General features: G+C 44.4%; 1 protein-coding gene across 1 annotated transcript in view; it reads left to right on the top strand.

Annotated features, from left to right (window-relative positions):
- Positions 1–19,628, top strand: part of LEMD3 (LEM domain containing 3) — a 68,499-nt gene that overhangs the window by 374 nt on the left and 48,497 nt on the right. The window contains exon 2 of the mRNA XM_019543943.1: positions 5–1,008. Within this exon, the coding sequence (XP_019399488.1) occupies positions 5–1,008 (1,004 nt within the window). The remainder of the gene's footprint in view (positions 1–4; positions 1,009–19,628) is intronic.

Below are 19,628 nucleotides of genomic sequence, written 5' to 3'. Positions count from 1 at the left end.
GCAGCTGCCCCCCGGAGGCGACGCGCAGGAAGCCCGGCGCCTGGTGGGGGGCGGCGGCACGGAAACCGGCTGCCGGGGCGCAGCCTTCAGGGCCTAGGGAGGAGGTGGAGGACGAGGAGGAGGAGGAGGACGAGGACACCGAGCAGCAGCGGTGGAAGAGCCGGGCAGTGAACGGCAGCCGGTTGCTGGGCTGTGGTGGCGGCAGGGACAAGTACTCGGACTCAGAGGAGGATGAGGAGGAGCAGGAGGGGGATGAGGGACCGCGGGCCAAGCCGCAGGTAGCGAGGGAGGAGCCTGTGGCCCGCCAGCCCCGGGCCCGCAGGAGCCTGGCCAAGCCTGCCGCAGCCGCGATGGAGACAGGCCAGGACCGGGCTGGAGGAGACGGCGGCGCTGGTGTAATCGCCGGGAATGACAGGGCGGAGGCGGCGGCTGCTGCTGGGAGTCTAGACAGGGGCAGAAAGCAGCAGCAGCAGGAGGCGGCGGCGGCGCTGGGGGGAGGCGGATGTGAAAATCTGGACTCCAGCCCTGCCGTCGCCAGACACCGCAGCAGCTCCTCCAAGAAATCCCCTCCTGCGCTGCTCCTGCCCCCGCTGGCGGACATGGACAGCGGGAAAATCCCCGACCCTCGGGGCACGCTGAGGAAAGCAACCAATAATCATGTTCTCGGGGGTGTTGCTGGGGGCTACAGCATTGAACCCAGGGTCTACTCTGCTACCAACAGCCTTCCCCCGGGTGCTGCGGCCACCGCCTCCTTTAGACTCAATCACACCAACCACACGGGCTCCAATCACACCTACCTGAAAAACACCTACAAGCGAAACCTTTCCGAGCCGGAGGAGGAGCTTCTCCAGCAGTTCAAGAGAGAGGAAGTATCTACCACTGGGGGATTCAGTGCACATTACCTGTCCATGTTCCTCCTAACTGCTGCCTGCTTGTTCTTTCTGATACTGGGACTCACATACCTGAGGATGCGGGGATCGGGAGTCCCCGAGGATGGGGACCTTAAGAGTAAGTGTCAGGTCAAGGCTAAGAGGGTTTTTTGCCAGAAGGCATCCTCCACTAAATGTTACTTTACTCTTAAGTAATATCTTGCTCCTGTTGCTCTCCTGTATAATTTTCCCAGTACCTATGCTACATCTAAGCCTTAGTTTATCTTTTGGGAACACTACTTAGGTGAAGTGCTTTAGGTGATGCAACAAGTCTGCAGCAAGTAGGAATAAATCCAGAGTCCTGTCTCTTGTAATCTGTCAGTAAATACCTGCTTCTCTGGCATGTTTCACAATAGGCTTTTGTACGTCTTCTGACCATGCAGAGTACTTTTGAAAGATCAGTGGGAGAGCCAGGAGGGTAAGGCCTTTATATTGTTATGATCTTCCCAGGTCAGTTTATCTTGGGATCTTTTTGATCTAACCATTACTAAAACTCACAGCTATCAAATGGTAAAACAGATCAAGTAGGTAAGACTGAAGCTTTACCTTGATCTGGATTATAGTATTTTGACTGAAAAGGTTATACAGTAAAACACGATCATGCAGTAGGTAGCAAGGCTGCATGTAGGTGTGGTGCTTTCTAGCAGAGAACTTCTGGGTCTAAACTTAGTTAAGGTTGGCTGTCACCTAGAAATGTACGTGCTTTCTATCAGGTTTATTTAACACTTGTTTGGACTTCTTGACTATGTACAAGTGACTTCTTAAAATATATTTAGAAACTTGCCATTCTCTCTTCACATGTGGTACAAAAATGGAAGTGTCCCAGTTAAGGGTGGTGGTTGATGCTAATTGAACTCTTGGCTTTTCTGAAATAGGCAAGAAACCTATTCGTGTCAACTGTGGTGACATGTATTTTTTCCCTTCTGGACTGTTATTCATTAGAAATTAAACATGGAGGAAACTTGTTTATGGGAATGAGTGCTGGCTGGATAATAATTTCTGGTCTTTAGTAATTTAGCTGGTGTTGAACAGGTGATCATAAAGGGAGGCTACATGTATCTTTGGAACAAGTGATACTTGATCAAAGCCCCATACTTGCCCTTACCTTGTTTGATGAGGGGAACCAATTCAAGGCACTGGGCAATAGCATACATACTGTATACTGTAATTGTAACAAGAAAGAGTTGTCTGATGCAGTTGTATCCCTTCCCCAGACTGGATGCTGGAAGCGGGGTGGTGAGTTTCTTTCCCTGTAACATTAGTCTCCTGGCTGTAAATAAGAACTTACTCTCTGATAAGTTCTGAGCCATTTTGGGGGTCTGTTCAGCTAATAGTTTTCCCAAGTAGCAGCGGAATACAGACATCCATGTCAGACTTCATGTTGCTCTGAAGAGCTTCAGTAAAAATTGTCCAGTTTTCTGCCGTTTGGAAAGTTGTGAGCAGCAGATATGCTGGAATAGTCTAAAAAGTCTGGAGGGCAATACTTGATCTGTTCACTTTGGGCTGGAAACTTACAACTTTTTATTAAGTGACAGTGAGCATCACAATAGCCACTGAAATGTTTAAAAAAAGAAAAAACACATTCTGAGGATTTTGATGGAATTAGGGTGCGTTTCCTAACTGGCATTGTTAGGTAGCTGGTGAATTTTGCAGAATATGCTAAAGAGAAAACTATTTGTCATTGACTGTATAGCTAGTTGTGGAAAGATGGATGTACTTCAGACCTTGAATTTGGGTAGGGGAGAAAAAACTACTTAGGTTTTGAAACAGAAATTAGAGCGGTGGTCTGTTGTGTGTGCTCAGCATCAAGGCAAGTTCTTTGGGGGCAGGTCCGGTTCTGCTCCTTCTGCATTGTTTAAATGGCACAAAGGAAGCAGAAATCTTAGTCTGCTACTGCAGGTATTTCAGTGAGGAGGCAGACCCGTAGGACAGTGATTCTCAGCTGGAGCATCATAAGATCTTTTAAGAGTTATGGCCCCTGGCGGAGGAGGTAAGTGCTTTCTTTTTCACCTGTTGGGTTCCCCATGCCTGCCTCAGCATCTCAGGGACAAATGGCATCCTTGGCTGCTCTTCCAAGAGCTTCCACTTTTGCCCTCCCCCTGCTGCAGTCCTTGCACTGACTGCCAAAGTGCTCTGTCACAGGAGGGCAGATGGGTGTAAGGCTGTGAAGTCATGCATTTCTGCCTGACTCTTTCTTTTCCCTTCTCCCAAGCTCTGCTGGTGGGAGGGGCTGCTGGGGTAGGTAGACATGTAAGTCCCCTGAGGAGCAGCATCACCAGTGGCGACTATGCTTACCCTTTCAGGTGCAGATTGGGGGTGGGAGAGGAGACAGATGGTGGAAAATGCAGGACACCTGGCACTAACCAGCTCCTGCAGGGACAGATGCCTCCTGCAGGGGTGTAATGACCCACTCCCAAGCTCCCTAGTCTGCCTTACTGTGCACCATTCCTTGTCATGCTTTTAAGGGTGTCCTATCCCCTTGTGAGAGCCTTAAAGTACCATGGAGTATAGGAAGATAAGTACCATAAGAAAAAAATTAGTTTTTGAAGTGGAGTGTTGCTGAATTCCAAAAAAATTATGGAGGGTTTTTTTTTAAGTAGAAAAGCATTGAGAACCATTGCCCAACAGAGAATATGAAGTCAGCCCTACATATTTTTTCCCCTTTCTGCATCTTCTGGAAACATGGGGCTGGTGCAGGGCACATGCAGCATGTGGGGTGGAGTCAGGGTACATGCTGTACATGGCATGTGGAGCCTGTGGGCCTAATCTGGGTCAGACCTAGATCCAGCAAGTCTGGTGCAGTGCGGCATGCACTTTGGATCAGCCCCCAGCTCTGCACGTGGGGTTGGAGCTACTGCATGCTGGATACAGGGTTGGTCCAAGACTCACAGGCAGCACTGTGGACTGGATAATGGGGCTTTGCAGGCCAGATCTGGTCAGTAGGCTGTATGTCTTTGACAGCCCTGACTTGGGACAACAAACCAACTGAAAGTAATCTTAGGGAACTGTTTCTAGCTAGTTCAAGCAGCCTCCAGGCTGCTGATAACTTGGGCTTACAGTGATACTATTGAGCTTCTAACCAAGTCGCAGCTGCTTTTTCCTTTTTTTTTTTAATTCCTTCCTTTGCTGGCTGCATCGGGGGAGGAAATCATCAAATTTCTGATGAAATCATCAAAGCATCAGGCTCTTTAGGCTCAGTTATGCTGTCTTCTGGCTGCTTTAGTTCTGTGGGTACACCATATACCCACCTCCCCATAATGGCAGAGCTGATTTGGATGCATTTTATTTAAAAAAGATGGAGCATGGCTTGGGTAACACCTTCAGTTATTCATCAAATGCAGTTTTTTGTTTGCTTTTTAATAGCTGCAGGTTTAAAATCACTGGTAACTAGCCATTTGTGGTGTTACAGAAACATTTCAAATCTAGTTGCACTATACTTGAGTGAAGCTGAAAATGAACATATTTATTATAATAGTTTGAATTCAGAGCATATTCTAAAATAAATGGTCAAGTGAAATGCCCCAAGTTTTTGTTTTAAGGAAGACACCACTGAATATAAATTTCTTCACATAAGGACATTAATTAGACAAGATACTCAAGCCAGAGTGCTTTTCTTTTTGTCTTTTATTGGATAGAACAAGGCTGTTCAGCTGTTGACCTGTGGGCCACATCTGGCTTGTGGGGGTTTAATGTGGAGCCAGTGGGCTCCCATCTGGCTGCTACTACTCTCATTTCTCCTGCTGTTGTTGAAGCCAGGGTCTCAGGGTCCCATGATGGGAGTGGAGGGGGCTTACACCACTTGCATGGCAGGGGGATGCACTGCCCATGTGGGGATCCCAGGAAGTCTTTGCAGCTTCTGGCATGAGGCCCATGCCATGGGTGCAGTGTGTAGCCCCCGGCTGATAGAAAAATATATGTCTGGGGTCAGTTTAGAATACTTAACCTATTCAACATTTAGCACTTACCATGTTACCAAACTAAGGTTTTCATCTGGATAAACAATGCTTCTTAACCTTTGGAAGGTATATCTTAAAACATGAATTAATAATGTTCACAGTGCATCCTTTTCTGTCTTCTACTCCCTTGTAAGATTTCAGCTCTTGGTCTCAGGAAGACGTGAATCCTAGCTCCCAAACAAGCAAAAAAGTAAGAGTGAAAGCTCCATGTGTATTTGCTGAACTGGATATGCAACTTCTAAGTCCTGAAATATATTTTGTTGAACTGCTGTAATATTAGTAATCTGACTGACACTGTAAATACATACAGATATTCAGCATATAATTACAGTGCCAAGCAGTCAAGTTCAACTGTTGATCTTGATTTAACTTGTTTCATTACTTCATACTAAAAAAATGGGAGATCCAGATAATAATTCCAGATGTGACCTCCATCAGTAGCATGTAAGTCTTGAGTTCTTAGTGAGGTTTCTGTTGGCAGGCTAAAAAAAAGTGTGCTTTAAACAGGTTCAGTGCATATTGGAAACATGATACATACCTCTGGAAACAATGAGGATGAGACCCCTTATTATAATAAAATGAACTTGGTGCTTGTAGGAGACTTTTAAAACTGTAGATATGATTTGAGTTTCAGATTACTCTCTCTTAAGAAATAAGCTTAGAAGACTTGCATATATAAGCTTTTGGTAAATGCGAGAGTGGACTAAACTTATGAACTGGTGCTCAACCTGGCAGGTCAGGTGGGCAGTACCTCCTTTGTCTGTTTGCAGGCTGGATCCAGCTTGTGGTCCTGATCTGGCATCTTGGGGCATGGCGGGTCTCCATCTGACAACACAGGGAGGGGCAGCCCAGCCCTGATCAAGCTATGGAGGAGAGGAGAGGAGAGGGCTTGGCCTGGTCCTGCAAGGGAGGGAGGTGGAACATGACTTGGCTGATCCAGCCATGCAGGGGCCAAGGGGCATGCGGCCTGACCTGGATGTGGCTGTGTTTGGAGGGGAGGCCGAACAGTGTGACCAAGCACCATTCTACCGCAGAGGGCTTTGCAATTTGATAGTGAGATAGTGGGCCCTCTCAAGCAGGGCCAAGGATGTGATCCTCCCCCTTTATATGACACTGGTCAGGCCGCAGTTGGAGTACTGTGTTCAGTTCTGGGCGCCGCACTTCAGGAGGGATGTGGACAGCATTGAGAGGATCCAGAGGAGGGCCACCCGCATGATCCGGGGACAGCAGGGGAGACCCTACGAAGAGAGGCTACAGGACCTTAACCTGTTCAGCCTTTGCAAGAGAAGGCTGAGGGGGGACCTGGTGGCCATCTATAAACTCACTAGGGGGGACCAGCAGGGTTTAGGGGAGACCTTATTGCCCCTAGCACCCGCCAGGGTAACAAGGAATAACAGCCACAAGTTGTTAGTATGTTTAGACTAGACATCTGAAGGCACTACTTCACAGTCAGGGCGGCTAGGATCTGGAACCAGCTTCCAAGGGAAGTGGTGCTGGCTCCTACCCTGGGGGTCTTTAAGAGGAGGCTTGATGTCAACCTGGCTGGGGTCATTTGAGCCCGGTTTTCTCTCCTGCCCAGAGCAGGGGGTTGGACCTGATGATGTCCCTTCTGACCCTACTTCTATGAATCTGTGAAACTGCCACTGCTTCCCTGATGCCAAATTTCCGGATCCTGCTTGAGGGACTCCTAGGGCTTTGGCTCATGGGCCAGAGGTTGAGTACCTCTGAACTAAAGAATTGGAAGCAGGATAAAAACTGAATGCCTTAATATTGGGGTATGTCACGTGTTAAGTAGCTGGGAACCTGGATCCTTGATAGAACATCGTCTTGTCTTTGTGATGATTTGGTATTTTGAGTAATGTGGATTTAGAAGGGATGATGCGACTATTGGTGGAGAGTAGGATTGTGAAAGAACTTAGTGTTTAAGTAAGTTCATTTAACTTGAATCGCTGTCTTTTTAAACTCATTTTGATATCAGAAAATGCTGGTTCCTTCTTCATACATCAGTTCAGTTTCTACTAGGAGATGAGATTGAAGCTTACCTCACAAAATCTCTGATTTATGAAGTTGAATTAAAATTTCTTTTCATTTGCCTTTTTTTTTTCGTGCTTACAGAACTAAAAATCTTACTTTTGACTATTGGAATTTGGATAGGTTGGAATCAAATAAGGAGCCAGTTAGGGATGAAAATATAATTAAAAATCTGTTTAACCTCCTCTACTTATATAAATTAAACTGTTAATACATACCTAGTGTGGGGGGAGGAGTTGTAGAGCCCTGGGCCAGTGCTTGCCCTGCCATGCTGCAGGGAAGCCAAGGACAATCCCTGCTAGACAACAAAGCCCATGTGGAGGGAGCAGACTAGCTATGGGTACTAGTCCCCCTTGTCTTCCTCCTCCTTCCCTTTCCCTTCCCCCTTCTGCCTGCCATGTCCCCTTCAGTTCCTGAGGCATTACTAGTATACATATACTTATAATTTAAACATTTAATTTGTCACATCCCTAGAGCTAGTATTGATTCAGAAAAGTGAACAGACCTAAAAAAGGATGAATGTCAAAAGAAAAGTTTTATTTTTAAAAAGGGGGCCAGACTGAACTGAATATGAAATGTGGAGCAAAGATTGTTTATGTGGTAGCTTTTTTGGAATGCAAAGTAGTTGTTATGTATCCTGATGAGAGAAGAAAGTAGTCTGCTATTCTTGAAATGGCAAAAAGTAATTAGCAAGAAGCAAAGATTCTGGTTGGTGATGTCTTTTATTGGACCAGTCACATGGTCAAGATTAGATTTAGCCAAGCTTTTTAATGTACTGCATTCTTCTTCAGGGTTGAGGGACCATGCTGTTTGTCTAGGAAAAGATCTTGTGCACAAGAGTCATTGCCCCTCATATTTTCTGGACCCGCTTGAACACTTCCAAAAGTTATTAGGTTGTTAAGGGAAGATACCACAGTAGAGTCTTTAATATGCTGTTCAAATCCATTTTCTTGTTGGCACAAAGGAAATGGCATGCTTTCAAAAGGGGTCTAATATTTTTAAAATACAACTGGTAGTAATTCAGAAATTCTAAATAGCACAGATAAGGCAGAAAAATATTGTATAACAAGCTTGAAACTTTTTCTTAGTGTATTCCTTTTAGTTACCAAATACCATTATTTATTCTTCCTTTTTACCGTGGTCATTTAGGTGGTTTGGCATAATCTAGGGGCATTCTGTTACTTTCTTCTGTAGGATCTCTGTGTTAAAAACAAAAACGGTGGGAAGTTTGAACTGAAGAGCTGCTGAAAAGGTAAAGCATTTTTAAATAACAATGAGTCGATTCTCTTGAAAAACCTTGGAACATTAAAACTTAAAGTTTCTTCATCCATCTTCCTCAGAGGTACAGATACTGGTTTGCTTTAAGGTGGGCCACCAACTCGTTTAGAGCTCCTTCCCTCACTTAACAAGTCCTTTTGAGCAACCTATTGAAGTGGTTTCTTGTTTTACTGAAAAATAACTGAAGGAGGCATTGCTGCAGTTATTTTTACTGGAGGTTGACTACGTGTGCCAAGCAGGTTTAGGGGCCTTGTTTTTCTCTGTGCTGTACATACAACATGAAAACGACTTCTGTTATGGTCTTATGAGAAGAAGACATTAAGTGCATACCGTGCAGGTTGGAGTAGCAGCTTGTGGCTTTTTCTGGACAGTAGTTCTGACAGAAGTTGTCAGAGGGTGGAAATAGGGGTGCTAGGTGAAAAAAGACAGTAATATTGTAGGGAACTAGAGGCCGCTAACTTGAAAATGTGAAATGAAAGGTGCATGTATGTGCATGAGGGGGAGTTGCAGGCGGTAGTGCCTTTGCCCACCATTACAACGCACACAGGTAGGTTCCCTGCTGGTCACCATGCTGGGAGTGGCTCAGTATAGTTAGGACATACCCTACCTTGGAATGTCCTGGTGGGAGTATGCTTTCAGCTGACAGGGTTTTCTCCATCCAGCCCTGTCCACCTGCCTGCACATAATCACTGAGAGACTTAATGCTACACACTATAAATAATTTTACCAGTCTGTTTTAAAAATTCACTATAATGCATTAATGGTATAAATACTATAATTGTAGTTTAACTATGTAACCTTTCACACCCCTAATGTCAGGATATGGTAGGGAGGAGGAATTCTTTATATTAAATAGTCATAGTACTAACAAAAATGTCCTGTTTTTCGTTTGTTAAATATATTTAAGTTGCTTCTCGTTTGTACGAGCATGCACATTATTTTGTTTTTCCCCCTCCATCCCTGCTTTCCTCACCTCTTCCAAAGCATAATATTTCGGTATTTCGAAGCTGCTGCTTTTTTTTAAATGCACAGAAGATTAAATCAAAATAAGGCTTCATGATGTTGATTAAACATAACACATTTGTGTGGTTGGTGATTGGTACTTTCCAAACCCTGAAATTTCCAACATTGAGTGTCCCTTGTCAAATATTGATAGGCACAAGCTATTTAAGAGAAACCTGAGAATGTGCAAGAGAAGGCTTGTGAAAAGGGAGCCTTGAAACCAGAGATGGGGATGGCCTTGGGTGAGGTGAAAATGATATAGTACTGAGAATGCTGAGCAGAAAGTGCTGTATGGAAGGAAAATAACTGCCTCAGGTGATATATTTTTTGTGACTATTTATAAAGTAGCTGTAAAATGAAATGCTTTGACATTGTGATCTCTGTGGGCAAGGTAGAAGATGTGTTCTGCCTTCTGCTTAAGCAGTTTTGTATAAACTGGATTCGTACCCTGGAAGTGGATGTGGTGACTTTGGGACAGATTTTTAAAGGTACTTGGATCTCAAACAACATACTTGCAGGGGTTTTTTAAAGAAGTTTTGCTTCAATTGTTTAAAATTGAGCTTTTGCAAATGCCTGTCTAAATCCTTCAAGTGTCTGATACTTTTATAATGTTGTTATATTTTAATCTTTTATTTTGGGACAGGAAAAAATCATTTGACTTTAACTACTTACAGTCTGCTTTCTAGGATTGTCATCCCTATTTAGGCCTTAAAGATGTGTGCATCTTGCTGTCTCCTTAGCTTTTGAAAAAAAATATTACACTGAATGTCTTAAGTGCATCAGCTGTGTCCTTACAGCACTCTGTGAACCAATCATGATTGTTTAGTGGGTCCAGTTGGGTTTGTCAAGCTCTGATGGTTCTTTCTTTGAGGACCTAAGACCAGTGGTAAGTAATAGTGATTCAAAATAGTGTTTAATTTAAAGAGTAGAACCAAAGCATATCAGAAACAAAAGGGCTTTTTTTTTTTTTTTAAACAAGACAAATCAGCACAAATCTGTTCACCTTTAAAATAGACCTATAATAACATATTCCGTACATCACTATCTGGAGGCAGGGGTTCAGTCTATTCAGCAGTTTCTGCCTTGATTTCTCTTATTCTTCAGGGTCTTTTTTATGCACCCTAGAGTTTTTTCTAGAACACCTACATTTGTTTTAAAGTACAGATTAATGGGCTCTTTGAAGTAATGATTCCTTTTCCTGGACATTTGTAGGTAAACTTCACTTGCATTAATTCCTCCATAATAAACAAAATAGTAGCTAAATTGATGTACCATATAATCATAAAATATTACCAGGACCTCCCATGACTTTTCATGTCTGTAATGGCAGCTTCAAGTAACTTCTTAATCTATGGTGTATGGAAGTTTCCATTCCATCATTTTTCTGTTTGCATGTCTTTCCTCAGTCATTTTTTTTTTCATGTTCCCATCTTTTATTTGCATCTTTGTATTTTAACTTTTCCTCTGGGAGGAAAGAAGGGCATAGTTGAGAAATTATCTACCAACACAAAGTCCCTAGGGTTGGTGGAGGCAAAAAAATTTAGTAGTAATGGAAACTTTTGTCATAGTCTATATAAGAGCTTAAACTAGGTAGTACCTGATGAATTCAGTGTTCGTATTTAAGTACATTATGACTAATTACTTAATCCTAACCTTATTTCTTCAAATGTGGTTTATACATGAGATTCCAGGAGTTTTAAATGTATGCAAAATCCGTAGAGTGGTCATTCTGTTAAGGCCATTTGGGACAAACAGGTCTGAACGTTAAATCTCTTGAAAGTGTATTTTATAAGTTTGGGCTAACAGATCTAACTTGGGCTAACAGGTCTAATGGTAAATACTCCAAAATCATTGTGTATTGTAACTGGGGAGGTTATAATACACAGTGATCTCTCTGTCTCTTTCTCTCATAGAAGTGGTTGGATTGCCTCTGTTAATTTCTAACTAATGCCTCCAATATTTGTAAGGCTTTCTTTGAAATAAAGTTCAAATCACCTTCAGGACACTAGTGGTATGTCAGTGTATACAAATTCTTCAGCCTAAATTGCATGGCATTGGGGGATATATTAAGCTATTGCATATTTTTAGATGCTAATTTACCTGTCATCCAGATGCTTGATAGATATTTAGAGTTTGAGCTTTTATCTGTGTAGTCTCATTTGATTGAAAATAGGTGTAGTTCTCTTGCTGGTAAATATTAGCAGCACTGGATTAATGCATCTGCAAATTATTCACATGCATAGGGCCCTGAGCTGCAGGTGGAGGAGGCACAAATGGCCCCATCCACCTCACTTCCTTTCCTGGTGGGGCTGCTGCTGCTGCCCCAAGAACCTGAGTGCCTTCCGCAGCCTCCAGCTTGCTCCGGGCACCAGTAAGGAGAGGGCAGGTGCCGGTGGGAGCTGCAGTTGGGTGGGAGTGCAGAGCCCACGCTCAGAGGGGAGGTGAGAGCACAGAGTTTGGGTGGGGAGTGGGTCTTGACCAGCCTGGGGCCCACCAGTTTCTTTGCCCAGGGCCCACTAAAGGGTTTATCTGGCCCTGAATATTAGTCTTCCTGTGGTCATGTTTTGGCCAGTGGTTCTCAACCTCTTTTGGACTCAAGGCTCCCTTCGTTGGATGGGAGGCACTTCCCTATAACTTTTGTGAATTGAGTGGCATAATAAATTATACATTACAGTGCTTACTGCCTTACAAAGGGGCTGGCAGTAGGGGTGAGGAAGCTGGTCTTATGTGTTTAGCTTAGCTCCTCATGCCATGCTTATTTCCTCATATCTCAGGGCACATTTCAAAGGATCTGGAGACATCCCAGGGTGCCCTGGCATCTTGGTTGAGAATTGCTGGTTTATATTACTATTTAGGATTATTCCCAGACCACTTTTTTTGTTTATACCTGCTCATTGTTTTAGTCTAGTGGTCCTCGGCCTTTTCAGGGTTAAGGCACCTCATCACCAGAGGAGGGCCACTCGTATGATCAGGGGTCAGCAGGGCAGGCCTTATGAGGAGAGGCTAAGGGACCTGAACCTGTTTAGCCTCCACAAGAGAAGGTTAAGGGGGGACCTTGTGGCCTGCTACAAACTAGTCAGGGGGGATCAGCAGGTATTGGGGGAGTCCCTGTTCCCCCGTGCGCTGCCAGGAGTGACCAGGAATAACGGTCACAAGCTGGCGGAGGGTAAGTTTAGATTAGATATTAGGAGGCGCTACTTCACAGTCAGGGCGGCTAGGGCCTGGAACCAGCTTCCAGGGGAAGTGGTGCAGGCTCCAAGCCTGGGGATTTTTAAAAGGAAGTTAGATGAGCACCTTGCCGGGGTCATCTGACCCCGGTGCTCTTTCCTGCTCAGGCAGGGGGTCGGACTAGATGATCTACCTAGGTCCCTTCCGACTCTAGCTACTATGAAACTATGAAACCACTCTTGGGAACGTGGTGGCACCGATGGCTAATAGAACCATTATTGGTGCTACCTTGGTTTACCCGAGTGCTTCTCCGTTAAGTTCTGTTGCCAGGAAGAGCTGTGAAACTGCATGAAATTACCTCTGCTGCACAGCCAACCTGGGAAGGACTGTGCTACACATGCCCCTTCCCCCTGCATTAGAGCTCTCTAACAAGTCTAATGCAGGCAGCAAAGCTGCTTTTAGCCCCACAGCTCTTTTTACCTTCCCTACAACCTCCCCTCCTGAAAACAAGAGGAAGTGGGCCAGTTCTACCTGCACCTTTTTCTGGGAGGAGCATGGGTGTGGGGAGTGGACCAGAAATTGCTGCATGGCTAGAGGTGGCTTTGTGGTCTGTCTTGGGCTTATTTAAGAGCCCTAAGGCTAGGGAAGTGCATGGGGCAGTTTTGCCTGACCACTGTTCCCCATAGCACGCCAGTATCCCCTTGTAATGTGTTCAGTACTTGTCTGGGCTCTTCGAGGCAGAATGGAGGTATCCTACACTGTCACTTCTAAACCCTTATATGGCTGTGCAAAACTTGGGCAGCCTTTTCATTTTGGAGGTGTTTTGGCCTGTTTCAGTGCCTGAAACTGAATCCAAATCAGAATGGAAGGCTCTGTAACATCTCCGAAATGAGATGGAACAATCCAAAATGTTTTGGAGGTGGGCTTGTGGGGAAACAGAAACTCAGAAGGGGGCGGGGGGAAGGACTGCTTTAATATTGACATCTGTAGCTGGCCAGCGTCTGGGATCTGTCCCTAAGGTCCTTTCCAATCCCAGTGCTCTGTTACAGGGTACCATCCCTGCTGGTTTCATTCTGCTCTGCGCGCGCGCGCACACACGCACGCACGCACACCCCGTGAGTTTTGCTTTCAGAAGCTTGATGCGCAGTTTCAGAGAAACCCCTGCACCTATCTTCTTGAAACCTGGCAGACTTCATGCGCTCAGAAGGTGCTACTATGCCTGCTGTTTTCGTCCCGCTCTGCCTTACACACGTGACACAAGTTTTGCTTTGAACAGTTTGAGGTGCAGTTCCACAAAAACCCTTGCACCTATCTCCTTTAAACTTGGCAGGCTTCATTCCCTCAGAAGGGGCTACCATCCCCGCAATTTTCATCCAAATCAGGCAAAAAATGACTTTAGACATTTTTGTGATTCCCCATTGTAGCCTATGGCCAAATCACTGAAACAGTGTTGAAACTCCAAAGCAGATTCGACCAAATTGAAATGGAACAGTGATCCAAAACATTGAAACAAATCACTCTCTCTCTCCAAAACAGCTGAGTCCGAAACCAAATTGAAACATAGCCGTTTGGCGTAGCCATACTATTTTCTGTCTCTTGCCCACGGTTAGAGCCAAGTACAGAAAGTGAGGTAAGTAGTGCATGAGCACCCTAGAACAGAAACATGAAACTCAGTCTTCGAAATATATGTCTCCCATGCGCAAGCCTTTGGTTTGCCTCAGAATAGAGATGTAGACTTTTCCTAGGTCTTCATGGCAAAAAAGTAGCTTTCAAACTACATGTTGAATCACTTTTAACAGCTTCCCTTGTGGTCTCACTAAAGTTGACTTATGTGGTCAACAGACACATGACTGATATTAAAGAGAGTCATTAGAGTACTGGTATGTTATATTTCATAGGAAAATAGCAAATGAAACCAGTTACCAACTTTCCCAGAAACTTTTGCCCTTTAAGCTCCAGACTTTTGTTTTGCAAATTGGTAATCTGTCATGTCAGTGGGACAGGCCAGAGTCAGCTGGACAGATTCAGCCTATGTTTATTCACATGCACTTCTATTCAAGTGCAGGTTATTCTAGCTGAAATCAGTGAGCTCCAAATATGGATAGAGCAATTTCTTAGTAGCTCATCTAATATTCTTTCTTAAAGACTGATTTTCCTCAAAGCTGAGATGTAAAATCGTGTTCACATTGAACTTTACATGGTTATGTGAAACTAAAACTTTATATGCTTGGGACTGAAAAAAGAGAAAATAGAAGTCCTAACTTGATGGAATTTAAATATTCTGAAGGCAGTAACTTATTTGCATTTCTCAAACATACTGTGTCCTTGTATTACTGCTGTTCACTCTTCACTTCTGAAAGTTCAGTGATACAATATGGATACTTAAATAGCTGATACAAAGATGATCTCTGATTTTATAAAAAATCAGACAACTTTGGGGACAGGAGATAGTAGGTTCCTATTAATCATATGGTTTGCCAGAACTCTCCAGTATCACAGATCTCTTGTAAATTGAAGTATAGAATTTTCATCTTCCAAATTAATATTTCAAGTGTGTAAAATAAGCTCTTTGCCAAAGAATGAGTTGTTTCCAATTCCCATTCTCTAGGGAGAATTTGGAGGTTCTGGTATCTGAACAAATCATTAAAACCCTCTCTATATGCAGAGCGATAAAAGGAGACAGAAGTGGGAAAGTGCAGATGTGCATCACCTCTCTTAACAATCTGCACTCTGACTTGTCTACATGTGTGCCTGTCGTTGTAGCTGGATCATCACAGCTTTGTAGTGTAACTGTAACTTCCTCTAATAATAATAAACCCCCCCCCCCGTTGTACAACTATGCTACCTCCTTGAATTGACGTAACTATGTCAGCAAAACTTTGTAGTGTAGACCTGGTCTGGTTTTGCTGTTCAGCTTTTGTATGTAATGTCAATGTGGTGTGTTGGTTCTCTTTCCCTCCTGCTCTATCTAGGGGTACATTTACCATATTTTCTCTCATAAATTCAGTTCCTTACTCACTGGGTCAGTCAAGGGTAGAAACACTGTGGAATTGACACTGGGTTCCTGAGGGAAAGAAAAATAACTTCATTTGGTGATTTCCTTTGTTCTGCCAAATGCAAGTGGAAGTAGTAACAAGTTATGAAGGACTTGGCAAGACTTTATTAGAGTAAGAATACTTTTCTTTAACTGGGGAGTGAGATGCGCAGACCCTTTCACGAGCGGTGTCTGTCAGATTCATAGATTCATAGATGTAGGGTTGGAAGGGACCTTGTAGATCTTATAGTCTCACCCCTTGCCCTGGGCAGGAGAGAACTGGGCTCAAATGACCCCAGCCAGGTAAATGTCAAGCATCCTCTTAAAGACCCCCAAGGTAGGAGCCAGCACCACTTCTCTTGGAAGTTGGTTCCAGATCCTAGCCGCCCTGACTGTGAAGTAGTGCCTTCTAATATCTAGTCTAAACCTACTCTCTAGCAACTTATGGCCATTATTCATTGTTACTCTGGGAAGCACTAGGGGGAACAAGGTCTCTCCGAATCCCCGCTGGTCCCCCCCTAGTAAGTTTATGGATGGCCACCATGTCCCCCCTCAGCCTTCTCTTGCAAAGGCTGAACAGGTTAAGGTCCTGTAGCCTCTCCTCATAGGGTCTATCCTGCTGTCCCTGGATCATGTGAGCGGCCCTTCTTTGGACCCTCTCAGTGCTGTCCACGTCCCTGAAGTGCGGTACCCAGAACTGGATGAATTACTCCAGCTGCGGCCTGACCAGTGTCGCATAGATGGGAAGGATCACCTCCTTGGCCCTGCTAGTGATGCATCTGTGGGTGCACGACAAGGTACGGTTAGCCCTACTGACCATGTCCTCGCATTGTTGGCGTATGTTAACCCTGGAGTCAGTAATGACTCCAAGATCTCTTTCTGTCACTGTGCTTTTGAGAAGGGAGTTCCCCAGCCTATAGGTATGCTGCTGGTTCCTACTGCCTAAGTGCAGCACCCTGCACTTGTCAGTATAAATCCCACCCTATTTTCATTTGCCCGCCCCATAACCTGTCCAGGTCCTGCTGTAATCTGTCCTTCCCTTCTAGCATGCCTACCTCACCCCAAATTCTTGGTGTCATCTGTGAATTTAAATAGGGTGCTTTTCACCCTGTTGTCCAAGTTGCTAATAAAGAAATTGAACAGTGCAGGCCCAACGACCGAGCCCTGGGGGAGTCCACTGCCCACTTCCCTCCAGGTGGAATATGACCCGTCCACCACCACTCTCTGAGTACAACCCCCAGCCAATTTGCTCAATGCCACAGTTGCCTAGCTTTTTAATGAGAACGGGGTGGGAGATGGTGTTAAAGACCTTTCTGAAGTCCAGAAGGACTACATCCACCGCAACACCTGCATCCATTGATTTTGTGAACTGGTTGTAGAAGGCAATCAGGGTGGTCTGACAGGACCTGCCCCTAATGAAACCATGCTGATTGCCTTTGAGCATTATCCCTGCTGCTGGCCCAGCACAGATGTGTCATCTCTTCCATCTTTAGGATGGAGAAGTAAAATAATGAACCAGAAAGAGAAGGGATGTGTTGAGGAACTGAAACAAAGGAGTCAAAAGTTGAATAAGAACAAGGGGCTTGAAAAAGAAAGACATGGGGGGAAAAGTAGTGAATCACTGAATTTTAATGTGAAGGGTGACATTTGATTGTTTTAATTATCAGTCTATTGCAGACAGGTAATCAAAAAATTATCCGTACACAAAATGCAGATTTTCTTTTTAAACCCTCTCTTTGGAGTTTGTCCTAATTAGGGTACTCCTATTAATGAGGAAAATCCTGGGTGTATGGAGAGTGAGGTGAGGAATTGACAGCTGTTCCCAAAAATGCAATACTTCTTGCTGCTGTGGCTCTGTGACCAAAGCTGTATTTGGTGTGGAAGAGGCCTCTACTTCAGAGCTATAGTCATGGGAACTGGCTGGAGTTTGGGGGAGATGCATAGTTTCATAGTTTCTAGGGTTGGAAGGGACCTGAACAGATGATCAAGTCCTACCCCCTGCCCTGGGCAGGAACAAGTGCTGGGATCATGCTACCCCAGCCAGATACCTATCCAACCTCCTTTTGAAGACCCCCAAGGTAGGGGAGAGCACCACCTCCCTTGGGAGCCCGTTCCAGAGCCTGGCAGCCGTAACTGTAAAGTAATGCCTCCTGATATCAAGCCTGAACCTGCTCTTGTTCAATTTGTGGCCATTATTCTTTGTTATCTCAGGTGGTGCTTGGGGGAGCAGAGCCTCACCTATTTTCCACTGGTACCCCCTGGTGAGTTTAGGGATGGCTACCAGATCCTCTCTCAGTCTTCTCTTGTGGAGGTTGACTAGATTCAGGCCCCTTTAGTCTATCTTTATAGGGCCTGGCCTGCTGCCCCGCCAACCATGCAAGTGGCTCTCCTCTGGACCCTCTCAAGGTTAGCCACATCCCTCTTGAAGTGCTGTGTCCAGAACTGGATGCAGAACTCCAGCTGTGACCTGACCAGTGCCGCATAGAGAAGAAGGATCACCTCCCTGGACCTGCTTGTGATGCATCTATAGATGCACGACAAGGTACGGTTAACCTTACTGACTGCTTCATTGCATTGGTGGCTGATGTCCATCCTGGAGTCAACAATGACTCCAAGATCCCTTTCAGCTACTGTGTTGTTGAGTAGCGTGTTCCCCAGCCCATAGGTATGTTACAGGTTCCTTCTCCCTAGATGCAGCACCTTGCACCTGTTTGCATTGAATTCCATTCTGTTCTCATCCGCCCACCTCTGTAACCTGTCTAGCTCTAGTTGGATTCTGTCCCTCCCCTCCAGTGTGCCCACTTTTCCCAGAGCCCAACGAAGGGACTTCAATCCCAAACGCCTGCAGAAAAGGACAGTTTTCTTGCGATTTCTCAGTTGGTCTAATAAAAGGTTTTGGAACCAAGAATTCTAGTTTTTTGTATGCTAACACTTGAAGTCATTTAGTCAAGGGACTCCCACAATAAAAAGAGCTGCTAATGGGAGAAAAGGACTTCTCAGTAAACTTTTTTTTAAAGTGTGAATAGAGGTTGTTCCCCTGGCAGTGGAATTCCGAATCACTATATATTCCATTCCTTAGAGAAATTCATTAATTGAACAAAGCTAAATACAGTCTTTTGTTCATTTTAAATTGAGATGTTTTGTTTTTATTTATTTATCTATTTTGGAACAGGATAGTTGCCTAGCAACCGATGGCCGGGCTGTTCAGTGGAGTGAGTGGGTCTGGGTGTAAATTTAACACTTCTATCATCTCAGTCAAGAATTGCAAGGCGAGGCAGAAACTCCTTGTCATACTTGCAGAAGATCTGAGGAATATTGATATCTTGTCCCTGCTGGGTCATTGTGATCTTAGTCTTGTTTTTTTTATCCTGAGAATTCCCTGAATTGGAGACATTGGGGCAGGGGGAACACAGATGAAATGTATGAGATGGGTTGATGGCTCGTTTGCTCCTCCTTTTGAGTAGGACTTCTGATATTTAGAGTTGTGTTCTGTTGCATAGGGTAACTGTGGATACTCTCACAGGGAAATATGTGCTAATAAGTTCTTGGTTCACCTTTCATGCCGAACTGTGTAGCTAATGTGCCAGGATGCATTCCTTGACTGAAAGGTGGAGAGGTAAGAAACTGTTTATTAGTTTCACATCTTGACTGGTCCGGAAAAGCCAGCTACGGCTTCTTTGACCAGTTGGCTGGAATGAGCTGTTCTCATTTTTTCTTTTTTTAATTGCTGTGATATCTAAGCACTTGAACAACTCTTTAACTGTTGTTGAGGGCAAAAAGGATAGAGATCCCAGGGTACCTTGACTTTTCTAGAATATTGCTATGGAGTTTTCTCCCTAGAATTCTTGTGACTGAATGTAATGAGCTTTCCAGCTCAGGTTTAAGGTCACCTGATGAGAGGGGGTTGAATGTAACTTCTTTGAGCCTGTTCTCTCAGGAATAAGATCTTGTCTGGCTGGTATCAATTTATATTATTGGGGCTAGAGGCTGCCCCTTTAAAGATGCACACAATACTAAATACAGTGCTGAAGCCACATGTTTTATGAAGAAATCATTTTTTGACTTGTGTTTTGCTATTGATATTTAAAAATAAACCTTAAAAGAAATAGAAAACTTTTTTTTTTTTTTTTGAAGAAAAGCCCTGTCTTTGAGTATCCAAGGAGAATTATTCTGCACTGGTCTGGTCCTGCAGGGAGCAAACCAGGAAAGCCAAGGCTGCAACTGAACTCC

The sequence above is a fragment of the Crocodylus porosus genome, unplaced genomic scaffold (assembly GCF_001723895.1).
Source record: "Crocodylus porosus isolate Cpor-Errol unplaced genomic scaffold, CroPor_comp1, whole genome shotgun sequence".
In the NCBI taxonomy this organism is placed as follows: domain Eukaryota; kingdom Metazoa; phylum Chordata; order Crocodylia; family Crocodylidae; genus Crocodylus; species Crocodylus porosus.
The sequence above is the reverse complement of the archived record's forward strand: the minus strand, read 5'-3'. Positions and strand labels throughout refer to the sequence as shown.